General features: G+C 40.2%; 1 protein-coding gene across 1 annotated transcript; it reads left to right on the top strand.

Annotated features, from left to right (window-relative positions):
- The first annotated feature begins 7,744 nt into the window (after positions 1–7,744).
- LOC131245612 (uncharacterized) lies at positions 7,745–20,141 on the top strand. The gene is made up of 7 exons (XM_058245185.1): positions 7,745–7,941; positions 9,203–9,451; positions 10,173–10,300; positions 11,479–11,581; positions 13,102–13,650; positions 18,576–18,913; positions 19,556–20,141. The coding sequence occupies exons 2-7, from the start codon at positions 9,298–9,300 to the stop codon at positions 19,787–19,789; spliced, it is 1,506 nt and encodes a 501-aa protein (XP_058101168.1). The 5' UTR covers positions 7,745–7,941; positions 9,203–9,297; the 3' UTR covers positions 19,790–20,141.
- Positions 20,142–20,295: the final 154 nt, after the last annotated feature.

Below are 20,295 nucleotides of genomic sequence, written 5' to 3'. Positions count from 1 at the left end.
TGAACTTAATAATTACTCGGCTAACATGATCATTCACCGCATTGCATTAGCTTAAAATGTGGCGAACAGGCGTGGTTGTCGCGTGATAAGGAAGTGTTGTCATTTGCAAAACATGTGGTCGGAGTTGCGTGTGAGGGAGTGTTGTTTGGAAAGGGCATGCATCATGTCATATCTTCATATGCACATCAGACGAGTATTTAGGAATTGTTTGATTTCTTGTTTATCATCAACCACGCTAATTATGTCGATAGTATGTGTAACTTAGAACTAATGGAACCACTGAGTTAACTACTCACTCTCACCTGGGACGGTGTTTTAAAACACCAACCAGGCATATTATTGATGCAAGTTCTATCGAGGCCTTCGGGGGGGGGGGGTAGGCTTAGATCGGTTTGCGCCACCACCGTTATGTTCTGGAAGATTTGGAATAAATTGAAAACTTTACACTTTAACTCTTAGATATGTATATGTGGCTTGTACAATCCTCATTAGGGCGGACATCACTTTTCAATTGTACTTTGACTGTTTGCCCTATATTTATTAATCTTTATTAACTCTGCATCGCTTTGGTTCCGCTAAGCTGAATTGCGCAACTCTAATTATTCATGTGCAGACTTAATGTGAATTAGAATGAAAATGCATGTGCATTTTATTAAGTTAACACTTGGGAACTCGGGATCGAAGTGTATGTACTCGGGTGTCGAATTTCTGGGTGTTACAATTTACAGCCTTTACCAGAGGCAATTGACAACGACAACGACACTCCGGAATATATCGCTGCTAGAATCAAATAACAAGAGGACGAACTGCTATGTCGCTGTCACATTCTCAGTGCACTTTCTAATCGGTTGTACGACATGTACACAAGTACAAATTCAACAAAAGAATTTTAAAATACATTTGAATATAAGTATAAGGCCGATGAAGAATGACCACATAAATTTCTAATCGCTAGGTACTTCGATTTGATGATAACTGACAATAAGCCTCTAGTGGCCCAAATTTGTGAATTACAATTAATCGTAAATAAAATAAAGGTGATCAACTTACTCAAATCTTTCCAAGTCAGGACTAGTGTAGCCAAACTGCCTCCAAGTTGGAAAGACTACATGAATAAGCTATTATATAAATCAGAAGAGTTCACCATGTAACAAACCTAAAAACATCTTTGTATTAAGGAAGAATCTCGCAACCAATATAAGAGGGATGATGCCAATAGTGCATTCTCATCAAAGGTGAATGTAGTAGAAAAATTATCCCAAAATAACAACTCTGAGAAGAATGAATCCCTAAAATCCAACAAAGATTAACAGAAATTCAAGAAAACTTAAAAGAAGAAAAACGATAAACCCAATGGTCATTTCTATAACTGTGGCAAAACCAAACATTTTGCCCGAGTATGTAGGGACCATAAAAAGCCTAAGAAAGTGATTAATGCAGTAGACGATAATACCGTAACGATGGTTATGGAAGTAAACATAGTTCAAGAGAAAGTCCCCGATTGGTGGTATGATACAGGTGTAATAATCCATGTATGTAATGATATATTTGCCTTTAAAAACTATGAAAACATGACCAATGGTCAAGAGGTTTAAATGAGAAATGAAGGTCGATTGAAGGTCATCGGTAAAGGAACCTTGAAACTAATATTTACCTCTAAAAAGAAGGTAATCTTGACCAATGTACCGTACGTCTCAGGCATAAAGTTGAACTTAGTCTCAGGGGATCTTTTGAGCAAAACCGGGATAAGGGTTGTGTATGAATCAAACAAGTTGATCTTGTTCAAAAATGAGAATTCTGTAGGAAAATGGATATGCTTGTAATGGGATGACTAGGTTTTCACTAAATGAAAAGAATTTTGCTTATATGGTTGAATTTGTAATCTTATGGCATGGCAGGTTAGCACATATAAGTTATAGTATCATAAGGCTCATGGTTAAGAATGTCTTAATCTCATACAATGATAATGAGAATGATAAACGTGAAGTATTAAATGTCGTTCTTATCGTAGGAGATAAGGAGTACTTTTAACGTTCATACATGATTGTTCAATATATGTGTATGTATACTTGCTAAAATTTAAAGATGAGGTATTTAATGCATTAAAGGCATATAAATTCAGAGTAGAAAATCAATTAGTTAAAAAGATGGTGGGACCCACACACAAATCTATGATGCCTATATTCTCTCCATTGTTCCCTGTGGTGTGGCCCACCTGAGTTTTGAATCCAGCTGGTTTTATCCCCAAGGCCGGATACACATATAGGATGGATAAAATGTCAAAGACAAAAATGGTGGGCCCACATAGCCCGATTGTTTTACGAGCTGCTTAAAGGAGGACATGGGTTGGCGACCCTCCCCACCACGATGTATGTGTTGTATCCTTGTCATACATCCATATTTCTAGCTCATTTTAGGGCATGAACTAAAAAATGAGCCAGATCAGATTCTTAGGTGGACCACACCACAGGAAACAACGTTCATTGAGTGTCCGCCATTAAAAACTTCCTTAAGGTCTACTGTAATGTTTAGTTTCCGTCCAACTTGTTGATAAGTTTAAATAAACCCAGACGAAGGGAAAACACAAATATAAGCTTGATCCAAAACTTCCTTGACACAAAAGGTTTTCAATGGTAATTTAAAATCCCCAATCTTTTTTGTGGTGTGGTCTACTTAAAATTTAAATCTTCCACTTTTCTTGTTTAATGCCTTGAAATGAGCCAGAAAAATGAATGAACTTCGTGGATAAAACACATGCCACATGATGGGGCCTACATAACTTTGACGGGGCTAGCTGGCTGATGTTGGTGTCACTAGCCAAACCGCTTCCTGATGTCGCTGGCCAAACCGCGTCCCGTGAAACTGGTGTTGTGAGGACTCTTGACGCGGTCTGGTCAGTGATTCCTCCACCAGCCACCTACCTTATCTAAAAACTACGTGGGCCCATGTTTATTTTTCATGATAAAAAAAAAAATGAGGCGGATTCAAATCTCAGGTGGAGCATATCACATGAAACGGTGGTCATTGAACGTCCACTGTTAAAAATCTTATAAGGCTACTGTAATGTTTATTTACCATCTAACTGGTTAATAAGGTCACGCACATGCATGAAAGGAAAACGCAAATATTAGCTTCTTCCAAAACTCTAGCATGTGAAAAGTTTTCAACAAGAAACATACAATCCCGCTGTTTTTGTGGTGTGGTCCATCGGAGATTTTAACCTTTCCAATTTTTTGGCTCATTCCCTAAGACCAGCTGAAAAAAATGAATGGACGGTAGTGACAAAACACATGTATCATGGTCGGGCACGTAGCTTTTATAGGACGCGGATTTCCTTGCAAAAGCCTTTTCCGGAAAGTTCCTGTGCTGGATGCTAGTTAGGTGCCACCCGTGATGTTTGTATTAATGACACACCGTACATCCGTTTTTGAGCTCATTTTACGAAGTGTATCCAAAACTCAAGTTGGCCTGCACGAGGGAAAACAGTGTAGACTCAGTGGCCACCGTTTTAAACGTTCGTATTGCCACAAAGTTTTATACAGGCGAAGTTGTTGGTGTTTTCTCTTCATCCGAGTGGTAATAACTTTATAAACAGTTTATATGGCATATAAATGTCAAGGTAATTCTCAGGAATATTTCGCCAGCAGAAAACTCTCTCTTCAGTTTTCCCTATCCTCCGTCTGTGCGGCGGCCCATCTTGAAGTATGTATTCTGTATCAATGATGTTTATCTTTTTTCTCAAAAAAATTATTTTATAATATTGTTCTAAAAATGAAGCAAATCCCATTACCAGGTGGACCCTACAGGGTGATTCAACGCTCTACCATTAAAAGCTTCTTAGCCGTACCTTAATATTTTGTAGTGCTTATTTGTCGTCTAATCTATTGAGAGGGTTACATAAGCATGGATGAAGGAAAATAACAAATATAACCTCCATTTAAAACTTTTCTGGCCATTACTGATCAATTACCTTCTTTTCCTATAGTGTGGTCCACCCGATAAATACAAAATAAATACATGGGCCACAGTCAGGGGTCTCACCTAATTGGAAGCGGATTGGCTGGTGTACCACACACCAACTATATAGCCGCTGTTAGAGCTGGGCAAAATAGACTTGATCCGGTGGATCCGACCCGATTAGACCCGATCAGAACCGATCCGACGGTGTGGATCGGTGCTGATCGGGTGGCCCCATCCAGATCTGAAATCTTTTCGGGTCAAATTCGGATTGGCCCTGATCCGACCCGACCCGACCCGAAAACCAATCCGAATGGATCCGGACAGATCCGATCCTACCCGATCTGGAGTAGTTCTTTTGATACTTCTACCTTTTTCTGTGGTATGGTCCGCTGGAGCTTTGGATATACATCAATTTTGGGTTCAACCACTAAAATGATATGCAAAAATGAATGGACGGCGTGGATACATCACATGCATTCAAGGTGGGCCCCAGCTGAGATTGTTGTGTACAATAGCAAAATGATTTGCTGTGTACCGCGCACTGCACACAGCTACTACATGGCTGGCTTTCAACCTAGGTGTAGGTACGTGTCGTGCCAAGACGATGCTACTCTATTTAAAGGAGATCAACATTATATGGCCCCATAGTGATGTTTTTATTATATCTACACCGTTCACATATATTTACAGATTAATTTAAAGCATTATACAAAAAAAGGCGACCTAAAAAGGGTTTTGATAATAGATGTTTAGTATTCACTGCTTCTTTCAGTGTGGCCCACTTAATAGTTAGATTTATCTTATTTTTCGTCTCAAGCCATAAAATAAGCTCGAAAAATGGATGGACAGTTTTGATATAACACATATACCATGATTAGACCCACCTAACTTGCTAACGTGACGTCAATACTGTGTACTACCAACGCATGAGACAGTCCCACTGATGCCATTCACAGCTGTAAACAACTGTAACTTTTCAACGTCGAGTGTTGTACGGACAGTTCAAACGAATTCAACATGGGCCCCACAATGATGTATTTATTATATCCATACCGTTTAACCGTTTTTCATAATCATTTTAGAGCATTCGGTAAAAAAATGAATCATATTTGAAGCTCAAACGGATCACATCGAAAATCACAACGAGGATAATGATTTTCACCATTAAAAAATCTGATCAATATCGTACCTAATCCAATCTGACTCGGTTTCCCTGGCCGAGTCGGACTCAATTCGGGTTAGGTCAATAAGGTGTCGGATCTGATCGGATGGCATGTCCCAGATCCGGCCCCGGATCGGAACGAGTTCGGGTCAGTCTATTTAGATCTCGAACATAATCAGATTAGGCACAATCTGATTCGACTTGGTCTGATGCACTCCTCAAGCTCCACTTATATGGACGGTTGAAAGGAGATCAAAGTTACATGGGCTCCACAGTTATGTATTTATTATATCTATACTGTTCATCTATTTTTATATATCATTTTAGAGCATAATGAAAAAAATGAATCATATCCAAAGATCACCTGGACCACACCACAAATAGCAGCGGAGATAATGAATTTCACCATTAAAAAATTCATAGGGCCCACAATAATTATTTTTCCATCCAAACTGTTCATAAGGTCAAAAAGACCTAGATGGAGAGGAAAAACAAATTTCATATTGATCCCAAACTTCTCTGACCCCGAAAAGGGTTGCAATGGTAGATGTTCAATCTCCCACTGCTTTTTGTAGTGTGGTCCACTTGATAATTAGATTTGTCTTATTTTTCTTCTCAAGCCTTAAGACGAGCTCCGCAAATGGAGGGTTTGGATATAACACATACCTCATGATCTGGCCCACGGAACTTGCTGACGTCAATACAACGCCTATATAGCTGGTGTGACTCTGACAAGTAGGTCCATCTTCTTTGACGGAAGCGGATTGCGTGCTGTGACACACGTTCCGTGATGTGTTGACGTCACCAAGTCCTGTGAGCCCAATCACGATGTGTGTGCTATATCCACACCGTTCATCTATTTTGTGAGATTACTTTATAAGATGATCCCAAACATGATGTAGTTCCAAAATTCAAGTTGATGTAGTTCCAAAATTCAAGCTGACCACACAATAGAAAGCAAATGTGATTGAATGCTTACCATTGACAACTTCAAAGTTTTGGATTAAGCTTATACTTGTGTCGTCGTTTCATCCTTATCTGAGTGCGATTATGAATAGGTTGGATGGCAAATAAAGATCACGGTGGGCCATAAAAAAGTTTTATTGGTAGACATCATTGTCCATCTGCTTCCTGTGGTGTGGTCCACTTTAGCTTTGGATCTACCTTATTTTTTAATTCAACCCTTAAAATGATCTCACATAATGAATGTACGGTGTAGATATAACACATACTTCATGATGGCCCCACAGAAATTAGTGACGTCAACACACCATGAGGTCAATCCGCTTCTGCTACGGGGAACATCGGTCTTTTGTGTCGCACCGTGGATGAACCGTGCAGCAGACTTTATTCAGTTGACGCTTATACCATTTTATTTTTTTAAATCTCAGCCGTCAGCTACAAATCCGAAGGTTAAAACTGCCCTATCAAAAACATTTCAGACGCATAAAACTAACGAACGGTAACCGATTTTGAAAAGTGGGCCCACTTAGCGTAATCGAAAATCCACGTCAATGGTACGGTAGCAGATTAGATACGGCCCGTCCTCACCCAAGACGGTTGATGTATGTATTTTATGCAGATCCAACCATTGGAGACGGTCGTGATTGACCGTTAATGAGCCACATAAGTTTTAGATCAATCTGATACTTGTTTTTTCACTTCATCCAGGTTTATGTGACCTTATCAACAGGTTGGATGGTAAATAAACATCAAGGAAACATTAGAGTAGGCCCTAGGAAGTTTTTAACGGTAGAGGATTCAGTCACTATTATTTCCTATAGTATGGTCCACCTTAGACTTGAATCTTCTTCATTTTTGGGTTACTATCATGAAATAATCTGGAAAAACGGATGGACGGTGTGAATATAGAATACATACATCAAGGTGGCCCCATGGTAAGGGCCGCACCGTATTGGGTGAGGCGGAGGCCGTATCTAAACCGCTCCCAATGGTGCGAAGGGACGCGGATTGCGTCCTACCCCTGCCCGTCTCCAGCTGGGAACGGGCAGCAGCTTTGAGTGACCACAGTGATGTATGGATATTATCCACACCGTCCATCCAATATTTTTGTAACATTTTAGGGTATAAGCCTAAAAATAAGGCAGATCCAAGGCTCAAGAAGACTAAACTCTTACCGTTCAAAACTTCTTGGGGGCCACAGAAGTTTTGGATGGAGCTGATATTTGTGTTTTATATTCATCCAGGTCTATTTAACTTTATGAAAAGTTTAGATGGAAAATAAACATCACGTTGGGCCCTATAAATTTTTCAACCGTGAGAATCAGTATCACTGCTGCTTCCCATGGTGTGGTCCACTTGAGCTTGGATCTATCTAATTTTTGGTATTTCATCTTAAAATGATACGAAATAATGGATGGACGGTGTGGATAAGAAACATACATCACGGTGGCCACTCAAAGCTTCTGTCCGTTCCCAGCTGGAGACGGGCAGGCGTAGGACGCAATCCGTGTCCGGTGCGAAGACCAGAGTCGCCTATCATAACAATCTTCTCACACGCCTTTCTTTTCCTTCTTTCCGCGAGTCAGTCATGTGCCTACGTGACACACGACCATGACAGTAAACGCAAACGTGGCACGATTCTATTGGTCAAAAGTGATCAGATGAATTCAGATCAGAACCGTTCGTGGATATCGTGGGAAATTGGACAAGTCTCCGTGTGAAAGTGGAAGTTGGAGGGTCTCGCTTCGATCATGTTTCGTTTTTTTCTCCCTCTCCTTCTGAGAGAGAGTTGGTGCAGCTATATTCAGAGATTCTTCTGGAACTCTTCTCTGTTTGTTGCTGCTATTATCTCTTTGGTTTGTTACATGTTCTTCTCTCTTTCTTATTTACGCTTTTTTTTTTTCCCCCTACTGAAATTGGCTGTTCTAATGGCGTCTGGAGTCTTTTGTGATCTTTGTTTCTTGTTTGGCTCCCCTGATGTGCTTCAAATCGTAGTTTGGTGAATTGGGTTTCTTTTAATTCGGTTTAGTGATTTGGGTTTTGTGAATTTTTCATTTAAAAAAAAAATCTTTCCGTTATTCGGATGGTTTTGGTATTGTGTTCATCGTTTTCTCAGTTATTGTAGTTCTTTGGTTTGGTTTTTGTGTTAGATTTCCTCTTTAGCTTGCGAGTTGTTTGGAGAATTGTTTTTTTTTTTTTTACCCCCCTTCTAAATTAGGTTCGGTTGATTTGGGTTTTGTGTTTTATGTCTTTTTTTTAAAAAAAATATTGTTTTGAATTTCTTATTATAGTTTTAGAGATCTTGGGTTTTGGGGTCTTGAGTTTGATTCATCTCTCAATTGGGGGAGGTGGTTTGGGTTTCTGGGTTTGTGTGTTGTTGGGTGAATTGAGTATGGTTTTTTAGTTTTTATTTCTATAAATTCTCTGGTGCACTTCCAATTTTTGAGTTGCCCTGGGATATGCACAGCCGCACAAGTGGGGCCCATGGTTCAATGATCTGGACTATTGGCCTGTTGGGTCCCACCATGTATGGATTATGCCCTGAGTATCCTTGATAGCACAATTTGAACCTTTCAGTTATTTGGTGACCCAAAAATGGACGGTCGAAAGGAGAAACACAACAACCATCCACATTCTAAGGGTCCAAGATTGATGGTTCGAGAGGTTTTTGGGAATGGTCCATCCACAGTGTGTCGCATCAGACCAAAGGTCTGGATCACTGATAGACGGGCCCCACTTTTACAAACTGAAAACCGAATATTTTGTGTATATTCTCAGGTCGCAAATCATATAATTCCTCTGTTCGAAACTGAACTGGTAGCAATTTTTCTTTTGACCTCACTTGCACCTCGTCTCTCTACCGGTTTGCATTGTTTGAATGTTAAGGTGCATAATTTCTGTTTTTATTTTTTATTTTTTATTTTTATTTTTTAAATAAAAATATTTAATAACAATAATAATAATAATAAGAATTATTATTATTTTATTATTTTATTTTATTTTTATAAATATATATTTTATTTTTTATTTAATATCTGTTGTGCTTGTTTAGCTGTAGTCATTTGACTTCTTATCTTTATCTTTACCTAGATTACTTGGGTTGAATTTCTGCTGCAGCTTTATGGAAATGTGTACATACATGTTTTTTCATTGCCATTCTCAATATTGATAGCGGTGCAGCCACAAGTATTGATCATGTGCCGGCGTTACACATGAAGGGAAAGCCGAACATGGGTCAATTAACAGAAGGACATGGCCTTCATGTGTGTCGCCAGTCAACCAAAATAACCAAAAGCCCGCGGTTTCAAGTAAAATTATCTGAACAGGCAGCAAAGCTGGACAGTTCCATTGAAAATCATCAGGAAGGTGAGCAGCTCTGCTGTTAGCTACCCAAGTTAAGCAATGTTTTGTGTATTCACATCTTCATCAACGAGTGTTAAAACTTAAAAGAGGTCTTGGGTAGATAAAGAAGTTATTTCTTGGTTAATTTGGCTGTTTCAGTATTATGCTGTTAGTTTCGATCTTACTTTTCTGTTTAATAAATACACCTTCGCGACAAATACTAGTTTCATTGACATTTAACAATATGTATGCTTGTATATTTGAGAGAAGATCCAACGCAACTCAGAAGACAGTATTTTTGTCCTTGCAAGTTTATACCAAATGCCTTGCATTTGTATTGATTAATTCAAAATGTTCCCGCATGACAAGACTTCACTCAGAGACCATAGACCAAAAATACAATGATCGGACAATCTTAACCATGCAAAAATGGCATACAAGAATCATACACCAAATTCAAGTGGTACGACACTATTTGAATGGTTCAGATTGTCCGATTAGATAATTGTCTATTACATATTCATGGTGGTCACTGATGAATGAACAGTTCTGATCATCTACACATGCCACATTCACTATATAGAAAATGGGACATTGACTGAATCTCCTCCCTGTATGTATCTGTGTTAGCATCAAGACATCTCGTAATATCTGTGGTCATGACTTAAACTACTGGCACAAAGCAAAACGTGTCCTGTTAAATTTCTTATTGTTCAACAATAGCTAATTCTTCTACTTCCTGCAGCAGCTTCCAAAGTTGAAGTATCTGGTCAGGACACTGAAAGCACTGAAGACAATGACCTCCAAGAGTTGTCAGCTGGAGCTCAAAACTCTTCGTTGTCTTTATTTGATTCCTTGTATGTTGTAAAATCGGTAAGACATTAATTTTATTTCCTACCGAATACCATCTTGTTCAGCTCCTTCTCATACATGCTGTCATAGTAATATATGCTTCCATGTTTGTTTATCACAATTACAATGAAAGTTGATTTTGCTTCTATTATCTTGGTCTTACCTGTTTTGTTCCTCAAACACACCTATTAAGGATGCCACCTCTACAATGTTGTGCGAAATATCACTTTGTATTTTGAACCTTTCAATATACCATCACGCAGTTTGCAGTTATTCGAGTGCACATTTGCACAACCAGTGTATATGCCACATTTTTTGTTAATCATGATTTAGAGGTCAATATCTAGACACAAATTAAGATTCAAACTTTAAAATGCATTTGAAATGTTCCTGGTTGTAGACTTATAGTTTGTAAGTCTCCAAGACTTTAAAAAAAATAAAAAACTCCAAGACTCTTATCTCTGCCTAGTCGGTTTTACATTCTGATCAATGGTAAGTTTTCGTTTTGTTTTCATTGTGGACTCTCTCAATGTTGGGCCAATGCGAGCTCTAGAATTTCCTTGGTGTATTGCCAAATTGCTGACAACAATTGTGGTGAGTAGAGAATGTTCAGGTTTTATATGAGTTTGGAATAAAAGTCTCTAATGCACTCCTTGGATAGTTCGGCAAAGTGGCCTTTTTCCAGGGAACACAATCTTGAAACGGTCGTTCAAACCTTAAAATGTTATATTTTTTGCGCCTTTCAGCTAGGTGATGCACACCGACAACCATGACTAGTCTTACTTTTGTGAAGGAATCTCTCAATGCTGGGCCAATTTGAGCTCCTGAAAATCATTGGGGATTGCCAAGTTACAGCAATTTATTATTATTATTATTATAGTATGTTTAATTTCTCACAAGTCAAGAAGAAAACTCTCTTATGCACTCTGCCGATGGTCAGGGAGAGGGGTCATTGTCCAAGACACTCAAAATTGAAACAATCACTCAAAATATTAATTTTTTATGCTTTTCAGCTGCATGATGCACAATGACAACCATATGAACTTGCCAAACATTCATATTATGGACCTTTTTTTCTTCACTTTCATAGTGATTCCTGACCCCTCTTTGTTGTTAGGTCACATAATTTAAGGTTAAATTACTTTCTTTCGTTTTATTTATTATTTGGAGGAATCTGAAATTTATTCATTGTGTTTCAGGGGTCTCTTCCAGCCACATGCCCATCTATCTCAGGGACACTCTTCTCACCCATATTTGAGCCCAATGAAGCACACTGTAACCCAATAAATGATATTAGTGCAGGTATGCCTAGCCATGTTGTTGCTTATGCAATGCAATATCAGGCTATTGGGTTTGCCATTCTCTATATTTCTAGCTGCATTGAAGGGAATTTTGTGCATGTCAAGATTACGGTTTATGTGTGAAAACCTGATATTTTTACTCTGAATGTTGAGGATATGCATGCCACAAATATGTTGGAATCATGATATAGCGTCCTCTCACAAGTTTGAGAAAAAAAGAAAAAGAAAAAGAAAATAAAAATAAAGCACTTGAATGCCAAGCAGACAACTGTTTATGATGAAAAGTGACACATATAACTACATGCTTGTACTCTCCTTACTAGTAGTCCCAACTCGCGTGTCCAGCAATAATATCTGTCTTTTCTTTGCTTTTGTCAAAGATGTGCCTTACAATGCTCTGCCCAGGAGCTTATGTGATACTCTCAAGTTTTCAGTTTGTCCAGGTGGAGCCCATGGTTCAGCAATCCGAACCTTTGATATGATGGCTCTCTTCAAGGATGCACCATCCAAACAGTAGACCCAGATTTGAAGATCCAAACTATTGAATCTTTGGACTCTTTTTGTTGAATGTGGTTCTTGATGTATTTTATTTGGGATGTGTTTATGTTCTGGCCTTCAATTGAAGGGTTAGAATTTTCCAATGTAGGTGACTTTTGGCACATGGTCCATTGGTGTGGGGCTACTCATGTGATCAATTAGGATATCTGGACCATGGGCTCCACTTCTACAAACTGAAAACCTGACTACACTGCAGTAACTTGCAGGCTGAGCATTGCACCATGTCTCTTTGTCGAGAGTTGGTTTTGACGCTGTAGTTCTAAGTTTTGTTTCTCATTTCTTGTTATTCGAATTTGCAGTTACCTTCAATTGGCATTGATTTGCCATTTTACTTGGTTTAAATCACACATATATTCACTCATGACGTCACCAACTTTGTGGAAGTGAATGTCAAGGCAATGTGTTGGAATACTCCAAGAGGAGCTTACCTGTTATGGTAGATGTTTACTTTTATATGGAAGCTTAAGAACCCTGAAATCAGAAGGAAACTGTTATGGAAAATAGATGATAAATAAGACTATTCATACTGGATCTATCAAGTATTTCACTTGTTTTTAGGAACATGAATGAGATCACTGTCTAGATCTCCCAGTTTCACGAGTTCGGAATAAATCTTGTACCACCAAGTTCTAAGTCTAGATTATGTTTGCCTGCACCGATACATCATTCTAACTCAAATCCAACAGTCTTTAATAATTTTTAACTGTTTTCACTGCCTGTTTTCTCCAATAATAGACATGAAAATGGACACTGTTCTTCAATTTCATTTAGATATTGTTCTGGCATTGTCGTCTCTTACTTATTTTCAATAGCCATGTTGCCTCTTCCATTTGCTTTTGTTCTTCATGTGCATCACTTCCAAAAAAGTCATCCAAAAGTACTCTGACCACAGTTTTCATAAAAGGTCTTTTATCGTCCGTTGTGAAACCTCTCTTATTTATCTCTTGTTTTCCTGTTTTGCAGCTGTAAATAAAGAACACCCTGGGCTTTATGGGGCCACTGACGACAGTGATGATGGCGGCAATAGTTCTTCCAGTGATTATCTAACTTGCAACGTATCCGATGTCTACATCTCTGACACAAATGTTGCTAGTTTATCCTTTGATGAAATTACAGGACTTGATGATATGACAACAGCTGATCTCTTTCCTGATTATGGATATACTAATCCTGATACGATATTCGATACGGCGGAGGGATACATGATACTGCCTTTCCTTGAGGAAGCTGTTGAAACAAGCAATTTCCTTGATGGGGAATCATTTGAAGAAGCTGCCATGAACTCTGATAATGCATGCTTGTATCTTGCAATGCAGCAGGTGAAGCCATCCAATGAGGAATCTGGCGTCAGTTGTGATTCTGGAGACCCGGATGAAGCAGATGGCTTCGATCCTCATATATTCATTAGAAACTTACCAGACCTGTCTGAGGTGGTTCCGTCTCTTCGGCCTGTATTGTTACCAAAGGAATCACGGAAAAGGAAGCCTATCACCTTAGTACTTGACCTGGATGGTAAGGAAGTTTACCTCAAGTTTTTGCTGTCTGCCATTTGATTTTATACCTTATTTTTTGGAAAAGTAATTTTATATCATTCAGTCTGTCCTCTATTGTTCTTGTCATTTATTAGAGTCATGAATTATTATTGTTTCAGCTTTTGTATCTCTATGTTGGTGCATTTTATCTAATGTGGTTCTTATGTCTCCAAACATTACACATCTAATATTTTAGTTTTATTTTGTTCTTGGTTTCTTATTTGTGCCTTTTGCAAAAAGGACTTTTTTTTTTGTTAGCTTGTTAGTACACACCACCTGTCAGTACATGCACTGTTAGCCACCCCCACTAGGGATCGATACCAAGACCTCAAGTGTTGAAACGAGGTATATGTTGATTTTGATCTTTTCTGCAAAAAGGACTTTCTTTTGCATCATATATGTTGATTTTGATCTGTTCATTTGATTTATTTTTATTTTTACGTGGGAACATGCTCATCGGATGATTAGATGTATAAGCAATGGTTCTACAGATATGATAGAGCCTCCCTACGGGAGAAGTCAATGATGTAGAAGAAATCTCCAATTTGGGGGCTGGTGTTTTTTTTTTTTTTTTTTTTTTAAGTGGACTCTTGCCATGAGAAATTCATTCAAAATTGAAGATGAAACTACACATTTGGGCAGGTCCCAACAAAAAAATAAGGACCACGCCTATCATATACACCCCAACAAAACAGGCACCTTGTGCCAGAAAACCCGAAGACCGCCTATCTAGTAGAGTTACTCGTGGTGCTCCTAACGGAATTTCTGAGCGCCCCTAAGCCGATTTTATCTAACCTGTACAGGCCCCTGATGTAGTTTGGGAGAGCATTCACGTTGTCATACACCGTATCAATCTGGCTCATAGCTCCTGCCTTTGCTAATCCATCAGCTGGGCCGTTCCCTTCTCTCAGGATCAGGGAAAAGGCAAAGGTACACCTGTTCTTCAAAGAGGAGATCTGAGTCCACCAATATCTCCATCGCCAGGTCGGTGAGGACCTCCCATTGAAGATATCAGCTACACATTTCGAATCTGATTCAAGCAGAATCTGATCATAACCAAAATTCGCACATAGAACCATCGCATCATACAGCGCGCGGAGTTCCGCTCTGTTATTTGTACCTGTCCCGTACGCATGAGAGAACGCAAAAAGGAAAGACCCAGCTGGGTCCCTGCAAATGCCGCCTCCCCCAGAGGGCCCAGGATTACCAAGGGCTGACCCGTCCACGTTTACCTTCACCCATCCCGCGGTTGGTCTGGACCATTTAACAATCTGAGACATCATAGTAACAGTGGGCCTAACCGGAATGCCTAGACTGTGGAGGAGGGAGTTAACAGAAATGGAGGTGGGCCTGGTGGCAGGGTGGTTGATCTTTAAATTTGCCAACCACCATTTAACTCGAGCCACAACTTTGCCCACCGTGGGGCTAATCCCATCGAACCTGGCTGCATTCCTGGCTTTCCAAAGTTCCCATAAAACCAAGCAGGGCGTGATGCGACGTAATCTGGAAGATGAAATGTGTGGGAGTTGAACATTCCACCATGAGTTGAGCCTGTCGCTGACTAAAGCTTGAGTGGGGATATGGAGATTGAATAGAGTGTTGAACATTGCCCAAACCTTTACTGCTAGTGCTCCAGATAAGAAGAGATGAGAGATAGTTTCTGGTTGCGCAGTGAACTCATCGTGACCTTCGCAGCATATGCATTTTGCGCCAAAGAAATGCCCTTTTTTTGGACTTTAACATCAACTGGGGATGCTCCCAGGATCAGCCGCCAGATGAAAACAGAGATTTTCGGCGGGATGTAGACACTCCAAATCTTCTCACCCCATGATTTTTCCTGCCCTATGGACCTGCAGATACTCCAACCAGATTTAACTGAAAAACAGCCCGTGCGGTCGAGTGGCCAGAACAATTGATCAGGCTCTTCGGAGATGCAGAAGCCCCCTGCGTTGATATGCTCAGCTACCTCAACCGGGAGGAGGCTGACAGCGGGAGAGCTCGTGTGAAGCCCGTCATGGTGGAGCACCTCCCGAATTTTGAGCTAATTGAGCTGCTGGGGAATAGCGTGGGGGACGCAGTCAGCGAGTGGTCCAAGACCCGTCCAGTTACAGTACCAGAAACTGAGATCGCCCCGCCCCACATGCCATTGAGCAGAAGAGGCGATCAAAGGAGAAAGTCTCACAATCTGTCTCCAAAGTGGCGAAGCGAACGCAGGTAGGTTGAAATCAGTTGTGCCAGATCCATATTTGGAGCGAACAAAATCTACCAAAAGACTTGAGCCATTTTTGTTAGCCACCGCCCAGGCCATCTTTAGCCGGAAAGCTTTCAAGACCTCCTTTAATCTCCTGATCCCCAACCCACCTTCCAGCTTTGGTTGGGCCACTTTATCTCAGCTCAGCCAATGGAACTTCCTCTTACCTTCATGCCATCCCCAGAAAAAGTTTGCGATTTTTGCTTCTATCGTTGCCAACACTTGGGAGGGGATCATAGTGGCCGCCATTGTGTGGATCGGGATGCTGCAGAGCACGTGATTAATGAGAGTATAACGACCTGCCTGTGAAAGGAACCTAGCAGACCAACCCTGAATTTTTGCCTCAATTTTTTCCACAAGAGGCCAGTACAAGGAGCACCTGATTCTGCCAGCTACAAGCGGAACTCCGAGGTACGTAAACGAGGCCGTAGAAGTAGGAATCCTCAGAATTCTCTCAATGGTCCTAGATCTGCTCGACAGGAGGGACGAGGAATGGTAAACGCAACTCTTCATATAGTTGATCTTCTGACCCAAGAGGGACTGGTAGGAGGCCAGGAATGCAGCCACCGCTTTAACCACTGCACTACCACCATTGAGAAAGAGAACTGTGTCGTCCGCGTAGAGCTGATGGGTCACGAGCTTACATCCTTGCTTAAGCTTGAAAGGAGAGCAGCGCTCGGTAGACACGAGGTTGGAGAAACCTCTACTAAGCACTTCAGAGGCGAGGATGAATAGACTGGGGGAAAGCGGGTCACCTTGGCGCAGACCTCGGGACGACTTGAAGAAGCCAACCCCTTCGCCATTAATGAGGACCGAGAACCAACTATTATTCCAACATTTCTCAATCATATTAATCCAGCAAGCGCTGAAGCCGAATCGGAGGAGGACCTGCTTAAGAAAGTCCCATTCAATCTTGTCATAAGCCTTTTCCATATCTAATTTCAGAATGATGTTCCCTCCACGCACCTTTCGATTGATATCTCTGAAAATTTCTTGGTCCAGTGCAATACTTTCTGCAATAGATCGGCCTTTCACGAAAGCCCCTTGTTCTAACGAAATTAATTTCGGGAGGAGTTTGGCAAGCCTAGAGGCAATGACTTTGGCAAAAACCTTGTAAATGCAGTTGCAGAGACTGATGGGTCTGAAATCGGAAAATCTTCTTGGGGCTGACACTTTTGGGATCAGACATATCAGCGTGGTGGTGAACGTTCTTGGCAAAACGCCCCCCTGAGATAAATTTGGGGGCTGTTTGGAACTTCTCCAATGGGATGGAATCCAAGGGATCCACAGGATCCAGTGGGGCTTATGAGACAAATGGGGCGATTTCACCCTGAGATTCCTCCAAGTGTTGTAATTACTGTTTACTGATCCCTTATTTTCAGAAGTCTTCAATTTTTTTGGGTGAAGATATCTGACTTCATCCACTTGAACCCTCATTGAGTCCAATGGGGTTGATTTCTGTTGGTTTTTGTCCTCTTGGTTGAGTCCTGCAAACCCTAAGCTGAATTTTATGATGTAAGAGAGTCTTTTAGCTTGTTACTTGGATTGCTCAGAGGGCATGTGATTGTAGATTGAGATAAAGAGAAATTACTGGAGTTCCAGATTTGTGGTCTCAGAAAGCATTGTCTATGATGAAGTTGGTGGGGTTTGGGTGCTGAGGTATCTCAGCTTGGGCATGTTGTGACTGGCTCTTTGGGTTGCATGACCATGTTTCTGGATATGAGGGAAAATATAAATGAGGTGGTCTCATGTCTAACCAGTTGGACCATAAGTTACTGTCCACACGAAGAATAATTCAACTGTTATGTGAGTCAGACATCTGACCCATCCAATAAATTAGCCCCATCATGAAGACCACCTGAACCAGCCTGATCCAATTTATCTGGTGGACCACTCTTGTACTTTGTTGTTTATCAGCAGCTATACATTGTTTTCAAAATTTTGGCCCACCTAATGAGTGGGTGGGGCTGATCTGTGCACAAGTTGATCCTGCATGGTGCGTCCAACCTATTGGAAGGGCTGGATGTCATACACAAGATGTTGGAAGTTAACGGCTGGGTGGACCAAGGTATTAAAAAACACTTGTGTAACAGGCGTAACCGATACAGGTTTTCTCAAAAAAAAAAAAAGAAAAAAAAAAAGAAAAAAAAGAAAAAAAGAAAAGAAAAGAAAAAAAGAAAGAAAGAAAGAAAAGAAAAAGAAAAAGATAAAAAAAAGAAAGAAAGAAAGAAAAAAAGAAGAAAAAGAAGAGAGAAAAAGCCATAATGGCTGTTATGGCCCGTTTCATGATGGTTACAGCGGTGGCTGTTATGGCCAGCATTACCATTATTGAATACCTCGGGGTGGACAGTAACTTATGGTCCAACATGTTGGACTTCAGACTTTATCAATATAAACTGCATGATCACTCGGAACCCAATATTAAAATTTGAAGCTTTATTTCTTTCGGATGAGCGCAAAGTGGAATAATGAACTATTTTTGCAATCGTTTCTTTGTAATCAGTTGAATATTTATTTTCTCCATCAATGGCGTTCTATTTTATTGAGCGGCTTCCATTATATTATCATTTGTAGTGGTCTATATTAGTGGTACAACCATACAGATGGTTGAATGTTACTGAAGTTTTGGCATGCTGGTTCTTGTTTTTACATAGAAACGCTTGTCCACTCTATGCTGGACCATTGTGAGGATGCAGACTTCACCTTTCCTGTATATTTCAATATGAAAGAGCACACCGTGTTTGTACGTCAGAGACCCTACCTTCAGATATTCTTGGAGAGAGTGGCAGAGATGTTTGAAATTATCGTCTTCACAGCTAGTCAAAGCATCTATGCTGAACAGCTACTAAATATGCTGGATCCAGACAAGAAGCTTATTTCTCGGCGTCTTTATCGAGAGTCATGTGTATTTTCAGATGGTATCTATATGAAAGATTTGACGGTGTTGGGACTTGACCTAGCAAAAGTTGCTATAATTGATAATTCCCCGCAGGTACTATAGTTCTTTTTGAATTACTACAATTTTGGGATACTTCTATTCATGAATGATTATAATATACTGCAAAAAAAATCAGGGCCCTTTTGGTTAGGGGATTCCGCATAATTGGGATTTAGTCTAATCCTGATTTTGCAGTCCCCATGCCCTCCATGTTGGATTCGCTGCACTAAAGTGGAGCTTTCCCCCACATAATTGCAATTAGTGGTGTTTTTTTTTTTCTAAAACTTCAGTAATTGCCTTTATGTGGAGGAAAGAACCATTTTAGTGCCACGAATCTGACATGGAGGGCATGGGGCCTGCCTAAAACAGGATTAGACTAAATCATGATTTTGTAGGATCCACTACCCAAACGGATCCTGATATTTCGATATATTCTACATGCTGGTAATTGGCCTTCTAGTAATAGTCATATCTGATGTATCTGTGTCCGACACACACATCTCTACATGGTGGATCAAGCAGGCACCACAGCATGGTGGTTATAGAGCACTATCTCTTGAGTAGTAGATTGAATCCTATACCAACAATTAAAACGTAAAACTAATCCTATGGTCTTGACATATGTACCGGTGAACCCTTCTTTTTTGAAAGACTAGATTCTGAATACTAAGCATTGTTCTCATGTTACTGCTTCAGGTTTTTCGGTTACAAGTGAATAACGGGATCCCTATCAAGAGTTGGTTTGATGACCCTTCAGATCGTGCACTAATTTCTTTAATTCCCTTCCTAGAGACCCTGGTTGATGCTGATGACGTCCGTCCTGTAATTGCAAAACAATACGGTAATAAGGACGAGCGGCCCATCTTCCCTTCTCCGTTGAAAGTTCGGCCCAACTCTCCTCTCCGAACTGATGCATCAACTATAAAATAAGTTACTCAAATACAACTACTCTTATTGTTAGGAGGAGAAAGTATTACAACTCGCCCAGGAATCATCTATGGTGGGAACTTCTAGATGTATGGTCTGGATTATCACATGGTGGGTTAGAAGGGGCGAACAGATTCGGCTAGCCTGAAGGCTCTTTTAATTTATGTGGGTTGTGTTAAAACTAGGTTTTTTGTCGTCATTTTTTCTTTTCTTTTCTTTTCTGCTGAGAAAGATGCATTTATTGCATACAGTGTATGTGAATGATTTCACATTGAAATAGTTGTGATGGACTTCCAATTGCTTCTACATGTATATACTGTTATGGATATGCATTGGATCAAAAGCTTAATTTGCAGTTTGAAGTTTTTGTGAGACCTTATATTCTAAAATCTTTTGAAGGACAACTGAGTCATTTTGGAAAATGTCTTTAGGAGACATTACATGATCAATACTGTTGTCCTAGTGGGCCCAATCTAGGAGGTTTTTTGGGAGTGGGCCATTCTCAGTGT

This window comes from Magnolia sinica, chromosome 5 (genome assembly GCF_029962835.1).
Source record: "Magnolia sinica isolate HGM2019 chromosome 5, MsV1, whole genome shotgun sequence".
NCBI lineage: Eukaryota > Viridiplantae > Streptophyta > Magnoliopsida > Magnoliales > Magnoliaceae > Magnolia > Magnolia sinica.
The sequence above is the reverse complement of the archived record's forward strand: the minus strand, read 5'-3'. Positions and strand labels throughout refer to the sequence as shown.